The sequence below is a fragment of the Periplaneta americana genome, chromosome 9, assembly GCF_040183065.1.
Source record: "Periplaneta americana isolate PAMFEO1 chromosome 9, P.americana_PAMFEO1_priV1, whole genome shotgun sequence".
Classification (NCBI taxonomy): Eukaryota; Metazoa; Arthropoda; class Insecta; order Blattodea; family Blattidae; genus Periplaneta; species Periplaneta americana.
In genome coordinates this window covers 44,036,103-44,054,959 of record NC_091125.1, presented here as the reverse complement: position 1 = coordinate 44,054,959, position 18,857 = coordinate 44,036,103, and the positions used below count along the sequence as shown (strand labels likewise).

The 18,857-nt window shown below is 36.3% G+C and overlaps 1 protein-coding gene across 4 annotated transcripts in view; it reads right to left on the bottom strand.

Annotated features, from left to right (window-relative positions):
• The window catches only part of LOC138705876 (organic cation transporter protein), a 155,062-nt gene that overhangs the window by 10,818 nt on the left and 125,387 nt on the right, over positions 1-18,857 (bottom strand). For 3 of the 4 annotated variants that reach the window (XM_069834585.1, XM_069834586.1, XM_069834587.1), the window contains exon 9: positions 949-1,130. In XM_069834585.1, coding sequence (XP_069690686.1) covers positions 949-1,130 — 182 coding nt within the window. Of the gene's footprint in view, positions 1-948; positions 1,131-16,448; positions 16,664-18,857 lie in introns of all 4 variants that reach the window. The other variant, XR_011333844.1, reaches the window with a different exon arrangement.

The window sequence follows — 18,857 nt, the reverse complement described above, 5'->3', positions numbered from 1 at the left end:
CCGCCGGACATAAGGTTGGTGTTGGCAAAAACCAGAAGAAAGAACTTCTGTATTAGACGAGACGTCAGGAGTTTAAATTTGTTTCTAGAAATGTGATGTTCATATAAGTACATGATTAAGTAAGAAACAGTTACATAGCAATTAATTAGGTAGGTCTCATCATCTAAAACCGCAAAGATGAAGAAAATATTATGTTTGTTATTTGTTGTAGGCCTATTATTTCATTTCTCCATATGCAGAATGTTCTATGATTTCTTTCACTTTTGTTTAGATAAGTTTAAAACAGGAAAAGTGTTTTATACTAATTGAAGTATTAAATAATTATATAAAACTTAATTAGATTCTAGCTATTATCTGGAACTGTATAAGTTAAGGAGAAGTTATGTTTATTATTTATTGTAGCTTACTATTTTATAATTCATTGCATTTATTAGAGAGGTGCATTCTACAAAACATTTCCTGATTTCTTGTTGTCTTGTATGAATTTAACACGTTATCTATTACTTAAAAGCAGTTTAATTCATCTTGCAGTGGTAAGCCAATAGAGTTCATTTTGCTCACCCCTTCTTGCTCTCTGCTGCTGCCTGAAGAACAGATTCATTGCAACCAGTGAGCGCTTGATCGCACGCAGAATCGCCTACGTACTCTTGACCTTGACATCGCTGGACTATGCCTACGTATTTCCTTGTATATAGATAGAGAATGATAAAGTAATAATAAAATTATATTAGATGATATAGTCTCAATACCATCTATATCTACCATAATTTTCATTTCAACCAGCCCGGATTAGAACCCGGATCTCCAGCGTAGAAAAGCGTTACGCCAAATCAACGAACCAAAAGTAGAATTGACGGGATAAATCAATATGCATATAAACTTGTGCGGAATAAACTGAAATTTTGAAATGGATATTTGAAGAAAAAGAAGACGAAAAGCGAATCTCACCAGGAGAGGAGCAAAAGGCGCCACCATTGCTCCAACCCGCGCCACAGTGGAGCTGGTACCGACGCCTATACTGCGCATGACCGTAGGGTACAGCTCTGCCGTGTACACCACAATGACGCCAAACGAGGAGGTGATACCCAGCTTCCCGATCAGGAACAGCAAGATCACGGCCCAGTTTAAATCTACAACAAAACAACAAAAACATTACACTCGAAAGAGCAAACCATTAATGTTGCTTCTTAGTTCTAGCGGTCAGGTTTATTACGCTCGCCTTCATATTGTCCATTTTGTTTCCTACTTTGTCCACCAGAGAATTCTGTAACAAAACATTGTTCTGAGATATATCTGCAATTTAAATCGAGGGCGCTGACTCCAGATCTGGGAAATAAAATGTTTGTAGATAAATTTTGCTTGAAATTATATCAAGGGCAGAATTATTTTAATTTCTGTAAATCTACGATACGGGTCTCCAGAGATTTTTCTCCTTTATAAGGAAGTCATGCTAAGGACTTTTATTGTCCTTAATAATTCATCGATGTTGGCGAGGCTTGGACCCACTAATATCGTATAGGCCTACCGTAACAAACAAGATAACGAATTACACGTGATTACCTAAATTCAGTGCAGTTCGCAATCCTTTATTGAGATGAATAGATCGCATTTCGAATATACACTCTAAAACATTACATATTATAATGTGTAAAACACACACCACAAAGGCTGTAGCTCTCAAATGCTTCTAAGTTAGACAAATAAAGAGAGAGCGCGCGCGTTCAGCTCGGCTCCCGATTGGGAACAGACGCCTCACACATGCATGCTTTCATTGATCGATAACTCATACCGCATCATTCTACGCTCAAGGTCAAAGCAAATGTGTGTTTAGTTGGCTTATATGTGAATTGATTTCTAGTTTACAGTCTGATAAGTTAATAATAATTCTCTTGTAAAGTGCAAGTGTGTGTTCATTAAATTTTAAGATAGTTTGGTGCGATAGTTCACTAATACAGTATATCATCCTACTAATTAACGCCAGAAAACATGATTTTTAATATTATTCATTGTTCGATACACTCTTTTAACATTTATAATCAGCTTCGGAAAATGAAGGATACCACTTCGAAACTAGTTAGCCAGGTAAATTGCAAAATTTAACGCAGTAATTATATTATCAAGTTACTAAATTATTTTAAGTATGAACTTGGAAACAATACGAGAAGAGAAATATAACTTGTTTATGTGAATAATAACATTTCAGTAAAAGTTGTCGGGAATGTGTTAATCCATACGGACACTACTTTGGACTCCTATAACACAGGGCAGTAGTACATCTTATGAAATAAAATGTTAATTGGCGCATGCTACTATTAATCAAAGTTATACGCGGAAAGTTACGGATCGAAAATGATGCAATCTATACCGGTCGTGTAAGTATATCCAATGCGCGTGTTCCCGGCCGGAAGTTGAGTTGAATGCTCTGGACATATCTGAACTTCTAAATTTTTGTCTGTATTTCGAACCATCTCCCCTAGACACTTGCTGTATTGATTTTCACTGATGACACAGCCTCCTCCAGCAATACGAGTATACACGAAGTTATTGACGTTATTTTGGGTGACAAAAGTTCATATGAACATAGACATCTTCTCAACAACCACAGAGTGAAAGAATTCGAATATCAAGGAAAGAAGTAGAATAATAATTTAAATTAGCTATGAAATAGAATATATACCATACGACAAGAAAATCTTGGAGAGGTACTATTTCATTGCATCATTTAGTATGCGCTTGCAATGCAGTACTAGTTTCTTTTCTTCCGGAGGAAGGCCAGTAGGCAAGTACTGCAGCCTTTCGCTTATTGTGCAACCTTCTCGTATTTGGATGATAGGCCTATATTATTGAAGTCCTTAGGACCGCTCTTCAAGCACTCGATTCACTGCTTGGCGCCATCTTATCGATTCGGCTATGATATCCAGTTCTGACGAAGTCCGCAAACGCTTCTCCGTCTCCGTGTTAATATGCCACTCCTCAGTACGATAGCATGTGCTCGCAATTCACGTGCTTGCGTTCTGTTGCATCCTTTGATCCGAAGATCGTGGCACCGCAAATTCCGCGACGCACCAAGCGCCATCTATACGAGGGAGCTACATTCCCTGGTCTTCCGTAATCCACTGTAGAAGCCAATATACTTGTTTTTTTTTTAAGATGGGACATGACAGTTAAGCGGCCGAGCTTGGAACTACAGTGCCATGTTGCCAATATAGACTACCACGCTGCCAGCTGATGGAAGGTAGCAATTGTCGTTAAGATGGCTGATGTTAAAACATTTCTTGACAACTGATGTGAAGGTAAGAAAACAATACAAAAATCGACAGAGAATCAAACACGAAACGTACCAATGCTAACATTGTGTGCACAATAAATGTCACCAAGAGAGCTATTAAGCACTCGCCACGTGGGAACTGTAAGTTTGGCAGCTCAACCGTTGTTACCATAGCAACAGGCCTACCACGCTATGTGACATGCAATTGTTTTTTCCGATCGCAACGCTCCTGTCATGTCCCATCTTAAAAAAAAAAAAAAAAACAAGTATAAGGCTTCTTGGGATTTGTGCAGCTCACCCAGACAGATGACACCTGTAGGCGAATCACGAAACCACATCTGCCTTGATCTCCTGATCGACCTGAAACTATTAAAGATGATATATGAAACTGAAGTTAATGTAAGCGAAATGAGTCCGAGGTCCAACGCCGAAAGTTACCCAGCAATTCTGCTTCAGGGAAAACCTCAGAAAAAAACTCAACCAGGATTCGAACTCGGGCCCGTTCGTTCACAGGTAGACAAGCTAACCATTACTCCACACTGGTGGACTACAATGCATTATACTGGAAAACATTTATTAAACTGCACATTCTTGTGTATTTTAGTCTGAAAAAAGTTGTTTATATTACGTTATTTGGCAGAGCATGAAAGAGTGATCAGTGCTTTACGAGTAATGTCTGCATCTGAATGAGCTTTTCTCTGAGGAAGAAACCAATAAAATTCCTATAGGTCATTCGTTATCTCGTGAAACCAAATGCATGCGTGCGCCGTTGCTTATAGTCAGAACCTTACGAAGGAGTACGTGAACTAACTAGCTAAAATAGCTAAAAGTGGAAATGTAGGGAGGGAGCGAAGCTTCCCAGTCCACTTTATTCTTCCCCTCACGCACAAGGTGGCCTATACTTCTAAGTATGTGGTATAGAAAGTCTCAAAAGCGGGCGATCTTAAAAAATAAGCGGGTCAGTTGACTGTAGAACACGCCGTGTTCCAGCGGGTTTACTCAATACCCAAGAAAGCTTTGTCGCCGAGCTGCAGACTGGTTCACAGTGATGTAATTCGGACCTATATTCATATTGGAGAATACTGGCTTTGCAGTGATAGACCTGTCCTTGGGCAGAAACCTACGAATTCATGTGAACACTGAAAGTTACATTATCTCCGTAATAATCTCTGGAAGTGTTGGTATAAAATTGTTAATCACTCTGCTTATATTGTAAAGGAAATGATAAGGCGCTTTTAACGACGGATGGCGGTAATAATTGACTGCAAGAGCGAGCTATGCCACAAAATTCTCAAAAAAATTAGATTTCAAGTATTTAGGCAGCCTCTACCATTTGTTCTCATTTTCTTCAACTATATTATGAATGTGGCATTGCACAGTCAATACTAGAGCGCTATAACTAATTCTAGGATACGACCCTTTTTCGTAAAAGTCGTATTTTCTTCTCTTATGGTCGTTGTGGTATAGCTCCCTCTTGCAGTGAATCCCTCAATTCATTTTTGCGCTTTTCTATGGCAGTCGTTATTTTAGTAGAATAAATTCCATTTTTATGAGATGATGTTCTGTTTTACAGCTTTCCTGACAAAGTATGCAATTATGCATTTTTAAAATCATGATTATCTGATATGCTGATTTAGTTATGTAGATTTCAAATCCAAGGTTAGTAGTGATCTGAAGATAGAAGTGAAATCCTGAGTACGAATAGTGAGGATTAACGCAGAGAGTGACCTCGACATGTTTAGAAAACGACCTGCAAGCTAGTGTGTCACAGACTTCTGTTGTCTTGCTTTTGAGAATATAATGATTGTATGCAGCTTACGAGCCAGTAGGCAAAGACGTATCAGGTAAAACTGTATCCTGTATTCTTACTAGAAAAAGTTTGGCCGTCAAGTCGAATTTTTTTCACGATATTAATAATTTTAATTTTTCCTCATTATAAGAAATATAAAGAGCAAATGTTGTTGTTTAGTAAACTGTCCGAAGACAGGTTGGACCCTCATAAGTTACACGAATAAGGTATCACTCATGAGACAAGTAAGCTTAGAGATAATGTGGTAGAGCGGCCAGTTTCTTTTCCTCTCCATTGCATACATCGTGATATGGATATTATCACGGATTTACCATCATTCTGAAATTCTGTCTCTCTTTTCGTCATTATATCTGTGTAGAGACTTATAGTAAATTACTTGCCGGACTTTGGTCATACCATAGTCTAGTATATACAGTCACGAAGCTTGAGTTGTGAGGGTACTAGGAACAATAGACTGTGCCGGTACTATTTTGCATTGTCTGTGATGAGGCGATAGTAGCGATCCTAGTGGTTATCAACTACCTATGGATGCATATTTACTACGTATTGAGCTTCATGGCTGTATATACTAGACCAGGCCTGTACAAGGTTTGCGCTCTCCGAGCCGGCTCACAGCTCATGAGCGGAATGCAGGTATTAGCTGCGCTCTGTATAGGGTGGACTGGAAGAAGTGGTGATCTCGTACACAAAAGGAATACTATTACGAGGTTCATGAAATGAATTCCCGTTCAGTGTTTGCAAAACTATATTGGACTTATTAATTAATACAGAAATATTTATTTCACAGAAATAATATAAATTTTATACCTACTTAAATGTACAATATCATTTTCTATATTTTTATTTATCAGTACATGAAAACAAGGTTTTATGCTGTTGGCAGCTGAAAGGAACAGTAGTCTACTGATCGTAATGAAACATCAGTTACAGATGTTCGATGCCTGCCATTATTAATGTTGATTATAGAAAACAGCTGCTCACAAATATAAATGTTGAGCCAAATATAGCAATCATTTTCACAGCCAGCCTGTGTAGTCGTGGATATTATTGCTAATGTTTAGGCTTGTAAAACTCAACCAGACTAGTAGTATTATTCAAACGATCTTTAGGCCTTAGGCCACATTGAAGATCAATAAGTCCGAGATGTAAATCGTTAAATGTTATGTTTTATTTAACGACGCTCGCAACTGCCGAGGTTATATGAGCACACCTAAATGCAATCGACCTGGCCCGGAATCGAACCCGCAACCTCGGGCATAGAAGGCCAGCGCTATACCAACTGCGCCAACCAGGCCCACCTGTAACTTATATGGCATTGTTTCATCTGGTGTTGAAGGAATTTATTACGATGACTTTAAACTTCTTTCCAATTAAGACAAGACTTTTAGTAGGTTATTTTACGACGCTTTATCAACAGCTTATGTTATTTAGCGTCTGACTGAGAAGAAGGTGATAATGCCGGTGAAATGAGTCCGGGGTCCAACACCGTAATTTACTCAGCGTTTGCTCATACTGGGTTGAGGGAAAACCCCGGAAAAACCTCAACCAGGTAACTTGTCCCGACCGGGAATCGAACCCTCGCCACCTGGTTTCGCGGCTAGACGCACTAACCGTTACTCCATAGGTGTGGACCTTAAGACAAGATCTTGAAACCTAGAATTAAATTCATTTTGAATTTCAATTAATATTTGCACATAATCCTTTAACATGTCGTCATCACGAGCAGTTTCTATCATTCGAAAGTAAGACACATTACCTTCCCGAAACTGACTTACGAAAAGTGTAACTTTACGACTGAAATCCCGTAATTTATTCAACATATCAACACTGAGCTGGCCTTTTCCCTGAAGAGAGATATTAAAATTGTTGAAGATTAATATCTTTAGTATCTTTATATCTAGACTCGTAATGACGCATTATGTTACGTTTCTTTCTACCTTTGAAAATGTTGTGGCAGGTAAAGCACTGAGTATTTACTCCAGCAGCTATGAAAAAATAAGCATTTTCCCATGCAACATTAAAAGAATTTGCCTGATCACTACTTTTCCGTCTTTTAGATTCCTTCATACTATACTGTAGCAGTAGGTAAGCAACGTGAAACAGTTACTGAGAATACGCACTGCACTCCACTAGATAGCTGAGTGGTCATGTCCATCTCCTCTACCTATAGCAAGTCTATGTCATTCTGACGTATCTTTCTCTCCGATTCGGCGAGCGGTAAACACAGCTCTCCCGCTCCGAAAGAGCGCGCGCGCTCGTCGAGCGCTGTTTGTGCAGGTATATACTAGACTGTGGTCATGCGTAGTAGCTACTGCTAAATTCAACCAGAAATGACGGACATGACATAATATAATCAATTTCACTTAAAAAGTAGCCTGAACTTCATTTTTAAAAAGGCGTAAAAGACGATTTACTCTAAATCGAATGTAAAGCTTTTCTTTTTTACACAAAATGAAATAGTAAACGAAATAGCATAGGTAGTATGCTCCCAAATTCCTATTGTCTACATGATTACACGAATCGAAAAACTAATTCACACCAAAAAAGAAACTGGGTTTAATGATATAGTATCCACAAAATGAGTTTGAAATGTTTCTATAACCTTAGACGTTAAGAAAAAAATAGGAATAAAACTCAAGTTTCTGCAAAAATAAATAAATCCATGTAATTTTCTGGTGAAAAACATGGCTGGTGAGAAAAACGTAAACTTCTTCTTTAATCTCATACGGTCTGGAAATAGTTCTACTTCGAAAATCATGTTATGATAGAATGGCAAACATGAACGTAAAACATGAAACAAAATGAATTAATAAAAGTCCCAGTACAATATTCATTATATGCTGATGGTATTGTTATGATAGTCCACAAAGATAATGAGTTGCAGGTGAAACTAAAGCTTGTGGAGAAGTATAATATTAAAGTAATATCTATAAACAAAACAAAAATGACGAGGTTTAGACAAATAGATCCACTAAGGACAAAAATGACAAAAAAATAAATTATAGAACAAGCAAACCAATACAATTATTTAGACTATAATACGTATGTCTTAATACAAAACGCAAGATATCTAGTGTATGACAGTAACAATAAAAAAAACCGTCGCAAAAAATAAGACAAGAAACAGCAACATTTTATAAAACCACGGTATTTCTAAGAATCAGAAACCTGTGCATTAAGAACTAAACCAAAATCAACAGATTTAGGCAACAGAAGTCGACGTGTAAGATCTGTATCAGGTTACAATTAAACATATCATAAACAGAATGAGGAATGAGGCAAGAACCATGAGTAATAAGTCTGAACTCCGCAACAGGAGACCATAAAAAGAGGTAGTACGAACATGCACAACGCATAGACACAATTAAGATTACAACATCAGTCATTATTTACAGACATACAGGCAGGAGAATAATAGGACGCCCAACGAAGAGATGCATAGACAACTTTAAATAAACAAAATAACTTTGTAAACGGAATACGCCAATTGTTTTTATGACAATGATATAGCCTACTATTATTTTCTACTTCGAATTATTATACTGTATTTTTTCTTTTAAATCAACATTAATGTAAACAATCTTCGTTGGCTTCAATAGTGTTCTGATCTTACAGTAACCTATATATTTCTGGATCTATTGCGTCTCAACATCCACTATAATCTGACACCCAAAATTATTCTGACTGCATTCCTGATATGGCAGTTATTTACTTATCGACTCTGTTACTCCACAGGGGGATATTTAGAGCTGCGACATGATATTTAAATTATATAACGAGTGTATTACAAGAAAAGAAAATGAAGGAAGCAAAACGATCCCACATCCGCTTTGTCTACTACAGAATTCACAAGGTATTGTATAACGGTCGTGGAATCCAGCACCCTTAATGAGGAATCGTCAGCTGAACGAATTAGACTGAACTCCGTCCATTTAGGTAGGCAATATTACTTTACCGAGGTGAATTTACAGCTATATTCAGTTACGAACTGTTGGTTTGTTGGTTCCATTTCAATGTCGAGAACGTGTAACGAAATCATTGCCTCTTATTCACTAGAGTACTAGACGAAGCTTTAATATACCTTGCTGGTTTCCTTACACAGCAAGGCTGTTTCCCAGTGAGATTATTTTTAAATGACGTACTGGTACACGCTCTTTTCCAACAAAGGCCTCGACAATCGTTAACATTGTAACAAACGTTATTAAGACTGAAGAACGAAGTGCAGACCGATTATTTAGTCCTGACAGCTCAGCGACGCGAAAGAGGGCAAGTGGTAGTGGGGAAAGTTCCGGAGTAGAGATAAGGGCGAGCGGTCGGTAAAGAAATGCAGTGCAGCTTAACTGTACGGGAAAAACACCGCTCTACCGCACGTGTGACATCCGATCAGTCTGAAGGCAAGCAAGAGACTAACCTGAACACCTCTTGGTGTAACCCTAGATCATATATAGATAGATAGGACGACCTTACAGGTTTTAAAGTTAACAACTTTTGTCAGGTTTACTACGCTGCCATCTAGTTGTTACATAAGGAGTCACGTCATAATTCCCATTTGAATTGCATTAGCGACTGTACTGCCATCTCGTGTTCGTTTGCGGCGGACGGGTGGCGAACCTGGCGGTTGTTCTCTTCAAAGTGCAAACGATTTTAACATAGCGATGACCTATCTGTTACATAATATGATTTAGGGTGTAACTTAATGGACTCGCCTGACCCAGGCGCACATTGTCGGCGACTGTCAGGACTAAATAATCGTACTGATGGCGGATGTGTGTATATAAAAAATGTAACTTTTACATGCAGTAAATTCCCTATAAATAACCAAATGCTTTATTTCCTCACCCGATAGAAGACAACACACTAGGATTTTTCCGCCTAGACCTAGAAAGTCACAGCCCACGGCCAAGACTTACGATAACTTCAGAAGAGAACAGGTCATGAAGAGTTGTTCTTTGATGATCGTAGAATAAGAAAATCATATGAAAAACAGATGCAGCACGTTGACTACTCGAGCGACTCTATCTAAGCATAATATGTCATTTTAAGTAAAGTGCAATGTATGCAGAGGTAAACTGCAGTTTTCATGATTCAGAACACTTTCATTTACAAGTTACATTTCCTCCGTCCTTGATCACTTACCGTAGCGATAATGAATGCGTTTAAAATTACAAACTGTGTTAGGCTACGAAAGAAGTTTTTCTATGAGACCCTTCACAAAGGAAATAAGGTTCCTTCCTAACATTATACAGTGTTTCAGTTAAAGCAGCGCAATTACTGCACGATTTCATTACATCAAAATTCGTTTTCCTATTATAATATTGGTGAATTCATTTTCATGCTAATGGATGGACAGAAAGGGAGACGAAGCTGAAGGGTAAGGATACGAAAAAAGAATAAAGGAGCAGAAATAGATGGAGTACGAAAATAAATAAAATAAAGAGAAAACAATTAGAGAAGCAAAATAATTAAAAAAAATACGAGTTGGCTGACTAAGAATCAGAAAGACGTTACGCTGCAAGTTGGAAGGTTATGAATTCGATTCCCGATGGGGTCATGGATTTTCTTCTTTGATCTAATCCTTTCGGTCATAGTTTTTAACAGAAATGAGTACCAGTACCAGGGGTATTTTCTTGGGATACAGGCGGCAAATATGTAGGACTGACATCCCTACTGCTACTGAAATAGATTGCCTGTAAGGATGGGAGCCTTAAACTCACGCTAGCCTGTTGACTTTCACGGCCTGTAATAATGACAAAAAATAGCAAGGTAAGAAAGAAGTAAACAACAATAAAAAACGAGAGAAGAGAGGAAAGAACTTAGAACGGAAGTTTTCTTTGATGAAAGAAAGAAATTGTGAAAAAATTGAAGAAAGAAAAGACAAATAAAATAAAAATTAAACAAATATTACAAAACACAACGAAGAGATGAAGAGCGAGAAAAAATAACGATAACAAGAAGATAAATAATTAAAGAAAAGAAAAGCAATAGACCTAGAAGAAAGAAAAATAAAACTGGAAATAAAGAATGAGAATAAAAAAATGGAAAAGCGTAATGAAGTAAAAAGAAAAAGAAAAGAATGAGAGAGAAATGTAACGAGTGAAGACAACGCATGTAATCTTACTGGGTGGCGCAGATAAAAGTAGCCCGCCTCCCGTTTGAATGAGAATGCGATATTTTGACTGCTTGAAATTCCATTATCGTATTCTATCGTATCGTATCATGACGAAATGAGTAAACTGCTACAACAATGCACAATTTTATGCAATAATCGATTGTGTGCATTCATCCTGTCAGTATTTCATCAGTCGAATTACACGTGTCTGTTCGCATTCTGCAAAATGACTTATTCGATACAAGAAAGAGTGGAAATTGTGGGAGCGTATGTGAGAACAGGTTCGATTAAGAAAACCCGCAAAATTTTCAGGGACAAGTTTCCGGATAGAGGACAACCGGCAAAGAGAGCAATACAGGGTTTGGTTAAAAAGTGGCGCGCTACTGAATCTGTGCAGAATGCGGAAAGAGAAAAAGTTCCTTCAGTTCGCACATCAGAAGTTACTGAGGGCATCCCCGAAGGTTTATTCAAAGTCCAAAGAGCCACTTTTAACATTTTCTATAAAAGCACTTTGCTTCTGTATTTTTCTTCTGTATTTACTCTACACTTACACGGGCTACTTTTATCTGCGCCACCTTGTATATGCATGCACACTTTACTGTACAGTGGACTTTCATGAGTTCGACAGAACAGAATTGAAAGTTCAGTCCACTAAGGGTAGTGGGTGTGGCACGTGAAATGAATACAAATTCTTATTGGTTATCCACCAACGAATACAGTACTGTACTTGCATTTCCTGCCCGTCCCCAGACTTGTGTATGCGCTTCTAGTACCACAGTGGGTTTCGACAATTCCGCCTCACAAACGGCACAATTTTCAAATAGAAAAAGAAGAGTTCATTAATTTAAAATCAGTGATCAATATGGATGTCCTAATCAATAAAATATTATGTTTTCCTTTAACAAAAGTATCACTACAAGACATAGAACCAATTTCCATTCAAATGGCAAACCCATTTTCTTAGAGCCCGCATAGGGACGTGTCTAATTCTCCTATGTAAGCAGTCGAACTATAGGATGTCGAACTCGATTTCTGTCGAACTTATGAACTTCCAAAGTACAACCATTAGACCTACACATATTATGTAAAGCGCGTTTTTCGGATAATACGCAAAATACATCAAAATTAACCATTTCGTCATCTTTGCCTTCTGGGCCATTCCATTGTCATGGATGGGACATTTGCATTGCATTTTTTCTGCTCATATGGCAAATATTTAATTCAATAGGAACGAAAATGAAAAATCACTATATAATATGCACTTTTGATACTAAAAACTTCTACAATTTGTGAATTTTCAAGAAATCTTTGCCTCAGTTTTATACTATAAGGTTTTGAAATCTTGTCACAGGTGGGGCCAAAAATGAACATCAAGCATGACACTGTATGAAGTTTTATTAAAGTTATGTGGGTGCTTGGTAAAAGAAATTCAAAACAATTTCAGACTGACAGAAGAGGAATTGAGGACCGTTTTTGCAAAACTTCTAACTGCAAAATTTTCAAAATTGAGATTTTGGTGGATTAGTTAACATAACGTGATGCTAAAGGCTTCTTAGGGAAATCTTATTATTTCCTTCACAGTGTGTATCAAAGTGTAATCGTTTTTTCAAAACTTGCTTTCTGCTATGTGAGAGCTATAGCAAAACTTGCAATTATTTAAGTTTTTTGTGTTTCCTATAAAATTTAGTTTTTACAGTTAGCAAGTTTTGCAAAACGGTCCTCAATTGTACTTCACCATGATCTGCATAAAATAAGAATAATTGAGGACCGGTTTTGCAAAACTTGCTAACTGAAAAAACTAAATTTTACAGGAGATACAAAACATTATAGTAAGCAAGTTTTGCCGTAACTCTCACTTATAGCAGAAAGCAAGGTTTTAAAAAACTACAATGAAGTGAAATAAACCACTTTTACTAAGACGCCTTGAACATCATGTAGAGACCTGCCTTATGTTAACGAATCCATCAAAATCTCAATTTTACAAATTTTGCAGTTAGCAAGTTTTGCAAAAACGGTCCTCAATTACATTCACATGCAAAATATAAATTATTAAATTGTTGTCACGGGTGAGATAGTCAAACGTCACAAGGGGACATGGTGTGAATTATTAAATTTATCCTCTCTCATATATGTCCAGTGGTTCATTGAAATCACAGAAAATGGAATTTCTAACACAGCTATTTCATTACTTGTTGGGGAAAGACACAAACAATTTGTTCATGTCTATATGTGATATATAAGATTTATCAGTTCTGAAAACTTTCCCTGATTCACCAACTGTTCGCATACACATTATTTTCACATCACCATCCTCATCAACATTACTTTGGCAGATGGCTGCATACTTATGATTTGATATACAGTTTTTCTAGCTTTATTAATAAATTTCACTAGCACAAATGATTCTGGGTTAATTTCATGAGTTGCTGATGCTATTGTTCCTGTATTATGTTCTAGTAGTTTTCTGCAATTGTCATTTTCACATTCACTGTCTGTCAGAATCAAGTTAGGGCTTGTATTTCACTAGTTCTGATAGATATGTAAAATCAGTAATTAAGGTGCCACAAATAATGCTTTCACTGCAATCAGGTCAGTCATGCACTGTTCATTTTCTAAATCACAGCAAGTTTTATACTATTAGAAGCAAAGTGCGAGACTTTCTTGTTGGTGGCAACTACAAAGAAGCTAAAATTTATGTGAAACTTACACAATGTATGACATTTCACTTGACATATCTTTTGATCGAAGTTCATAGAATTTTGACAAATTTATTTTGTCTGATGAGTGTTCTGTTTCCAACATATTGTATGTTTTGACAGTAACAATCATGTGATGCTTTTGTAGTAAACTATCCTCTTGCCAGTTTTAGAATGTTCACAGACATCAATGATACCATGGGCTTGATTGATATAATCTTGAAAACATAAATTTCCTGAACTTAACAACATCATATAATGAGAGAATATACTTTCTTGGCCCTCTCTTTTTTTGCCAGTATTAGATATACATTCCAATATAAGCTTCTTTTTTCCTCAGAATGTGAGAAAGAATTATTTTAACTCTACTTTACAAGTGTCTGGGGAGTCCTAAATGGTCCTAAGTTGGAACAACACGGATTTGTTTTTGTTTGTTTGTTTACAATATTATTATTCATGTTTTGCAGGTACAGTATTTTCTTTTTAGCTCCTTTACATCTCTTTCCTTTTAATGCACTACTCGATTCTCTTATGTTTCTTCTCATTTTTTCCTGTCGTCTTTGTCCTTCTCTTTTTACTTTTCTTTTTGACCTTTATACTTCCTTTTACTGTATCTTTTTTGAACGAGTTCTGCATCCTGTCAGCTGACGTCGTTTCACCCATGTATGGAAAGAGATGTCCCCATAAATTCTGTCATGAGTGGGACACACAATAGTTACGATTAATCTCGAAAATCTCTTTGTGTACCAATTTGAGGCACTGGATTCATAATGTTAATGAGGACTAGTTTACTTATACATAACTTCAATTTTCACCTCCAACTTTGTTTTTTTTTTTTCTAGAAAGAAAACTTTTAAAATTATTTTGTCACAGGCAGGACATTGAAACAAACACTATAATATGCATTAATTTCGGGAAATATGCCTACCTTTCAGAATATAATATTATTGCGACTGCAACATTGGACTGACTACCTTCTTTCATTCAGCATAATAAAATGGCAAACAAATGGAATGAGGAAATCGTAATTTCTTATAAATTATGAACTGATATCCATATTTCTTCTTTCACAGATAACTTCAGTGTTTTCTCTTGTATAACTTAATCTTCAAAATTTGATGTGATATAAAATGTTTGAAAATTTTGGAGTCAGATTCACTTTGTCATGGAATGGCCATTCTGTAACTATTCACATCTATGAAAAATCCATCAAAACTTTAATAAAAGAGAACTAATGAAACTTAGCTTGTGGGCAATTTCATTTCATTTTTGTAAGTATATATCGAAAATAAGTTTCAGCAAATAACAATATTGATCTTAATCAGTTTTCCTACAATAATGAAGATTTTAAGTGAGCAATTATTCACAAAATCCATAACATTTTGCAAGATTCTTCTCAATATTGCACAACGGCGTTTTACATAGGACTAAATAACGAATATTCAGAATTAAAAATTACTGTCCTTGCTATTTATTTACTCATACAACAAAACAAACTTAAGCAAGCTATAGTTCAGATCATTACCGAAGACGATAAATGTTTGAATATTTGATTACCAATAGACGGTATATGAGTAGGCTATCTGTAACATTGTACTTTCCCCTTGCTGTTATTGCATATTTCCTGACATACAAGCTACTTCAATATTATTCCTCTTAACTTCACTCTACGCGCTCTAACCTACAATTACGTGTCCTGGTTAGACTCATGTCAAATAGGAATTCCTGACCTCTAAAACAGTGCGTGAAGAAGTACGCTATATGACTGGTTGAAAAAAATGTGCACGTGTAAGTAATCTGCACATACATTTGTCCAGTGTGTGTAATAATAAGATGGTAGTTGATATAAAAGGCAGAAAGTTGTTATATAATCTGAACTAAAATATCTAGGCCAAGAGTGACGTAAAACAAGAAGACTTTCCGATATAAATCATTTTATATCGCAGATTATTCGAAACAAAGTCCAGTCTATCGGAGATAACTGGTTGTTTTCCTATGACCAAGAGAAGCAGAGCGCAGTTCATACGATGCAACACCTTTGTTTTCAATTGATGTCTTGGATTCCGAGTACCTACACATAAAAGCTCTTAAAACACTTTTATTAACACAAAATTAATAGCTCAAAATTTTGTCCAATGAATTCTTAAATTTCAGATACCTATATAATAGGTAATTACTGTATTACTAAATGACAAATCTATACTACTGTGTCGCCATTGCATGAACTGCGCTTGCCGCAGACTGTTCAGTTATATTACGTCCACACTAAAGATACACAGTCCAAGTTAAGGCATATTTTACGCTTGACTCTGAAAGGAATAGTACTATTGGAAGTGTCAAAAAAAGACAGTCAGAGGTGATATATGACAATAAATAAATAAATAAATAAATAAATAAATAAATAAATAAATAAGAAAGAAGGAAAGAAAGAAAGATATAAGCGAAGCAGTAAAAACGAATACAAAATGGCATATGAATAAAATAAAATAGCAACATCAGCTCCAATCGGTAGGCTATCAAAAGATAATTGTAGTATACGTGACTTCCCAAAGACAGACGACCAACCTTGTGGGACGAAGACCGCGGCCACACATGTGACACTGCACAGCAGCAAGGATCCGGCTAGTGACCAACGTCTTCCAAAGCGGTTCATGGCGATCCAGGCCAGCGTGTAGCCAGGAATCTCGATTAGGCACACCAGCGCGAAGTTCAAGTACTTGTTGCCACCCAGACTTGTCGAGTTTACAGATAATCCGTAGTACACAAACGCGTTAGCAGCCCTGACCACAATAAAACAAACATTGCAATTAAAATATAATTTTAATAAAGGAATATGAAAATTACAGTGATTAAAAGAGATGCCACCTTTAGAAAAAGGGTACAACATCGTAATGAGAATTATTTTAATAGGTTCTCTGGGGATGGGGAAATACTCAGAGAGTTAAAAAATTGTACGCCTCATATACATTAGCACGTACAAAATGGGTGTAATTATTCACAGTAGTTTCTTCATGTTATTCAATTTTATTTTGAATGGATTAATAATAATAATAATAATAATAATAATAATAATAATAATAATAATAATAATAATAATAAAATTCAGCAATGGAATTTAAGCGACAAGAAATTACAAAAGAAGTGTGTGTATGTGTGTGTGTGTGTCAATTGCTTACCCACTTCACTTACGTGATTCGGGTTCCGCATATGGCGGATAGATGGCAGAACTGTGACCATTTTCAAGTAGCACACCATTTCGGCGAGCCACGCTATGCATGATGTGTATCGGAAGTTATGTCGTGTACTAGGGTGAGTGTATGTGTAAGTGCTCGTGTAAGTGTAGTTATTACAGATAAAATTAAAGTATAAAACTGAATAAATGATCGAGCATCAGAATTTTAGCACCTAAGAAAGTGAAATGAGTTTTTATCAAAGTGTTCTTTAGGGTTTTTAGAATTTTTCAAGTTTCGATTAATATGTAAATAAAGGGCAGCGCACAGTTAGTATATCGCATTTCAACCAAACATTTCACACTTTTAAATTAAATATCGTAGAACGAAATACTTACAAAGATTCTCAGAAGTAAATACTCTTTCTTCAATTAAAGTGTTCTTCAATTTTGATAAAATTTGATTATATTTTACAATCAAAACATCATCTCTTAAATAAATTAAATAAAAATAAATATGAAATGATCAAATAATGATGTAAACAAAGGAGGAAATAGGCACATAAATATATGAAAATGTGGAATAAAAGCACCGAAATGGAAATTTATGATTTTATAAGTTTCATACTTAAAATATGTTTGGTCAGTCAGATCAAAAACACACCAAATTTGACATTTCAGGATCTAGAAAATACTTGCATTTGTTCACCATAACGTGAAACGTAAAATTAAATTACATTTCCAGATTAACATAACAATAGAGATTCGAACCTTTTATTTCGGGGCTTAATGATTATATTCAACGAAGTCAACTGGAATCGTATGGATATGTTGAAAATAATATTGGAAGATAAAATACGAAGTGCGTTATCTGGAAGAATGAAGAGGTGTATACGTGCACTCTTCAGTCAAGGAACACGAAATTCAGTGAAAGAAAGTGGCATAGCAAAATATTAGGTTAATAAAAGAGAATGAAGGGGAAGAATTACAAACAAAGTGACTTTGTAGGTGAAAATATTGCATACACTGTAAAGTCGGAAATATAGTAGGCCTACGCACAGTAGAAGTGGTATAACTGTGCAGATTTCAACAGTTTATTCCTTGGATACAGTATAATACAACAAAAAATTCTAGTACAATTCATTCATTCATATTGTTCTGCCCAAGGGCAGGTCTTTTACTGCAAACGCAGCTTTCTTCAATTTTTCCTGTTTTCTGTTTTCCTCTTTGTCTCTTCACATGGTCCATATATCTTAATATCGTCTATCATTTGATATCTTCTTCTGCTCCGAACACTTCTATTCCTTCCAGTGCGTCCTTCAGAAGGCAGTTTCTTTCTAGCCAGTGACCCAACCAAAGGCAAAGGCTAATTATTGGGATTTTCCGGTCTCTAATTGGGTCAAAAAACCTGATAGAACTGATATATTTAACCCTTGCGGTGAACTTCGGTTAAGTCCGGAGGGTCTAATTAGTCAAATCCACTCTCCTAACCTCCGCGCTGGGGCCCCCTGGGATCTTTTAAGGTGCTAAAGAGAGTGGTGTGCGGGAAGCAACGGGAAGCTACTGCATTTATCTTTTCCAAAAAAAACTGCAAACATGGCATGATGAGTCTTTCCACGGTAAAAGATTCCGGACGTAAACTATCCTCCCATTCGGATGTCAAGGAGGGGGATGCTGGGAAAGGACACATTAGCCTATGATTGATTTTTTTATCTAGTATCATATTAATCCCAAATGAATATTTTTCTCTTAAAAAAATTTCCTAAATGTTAACATTGTTTTACTCGATAAGTACTGATAAGTAC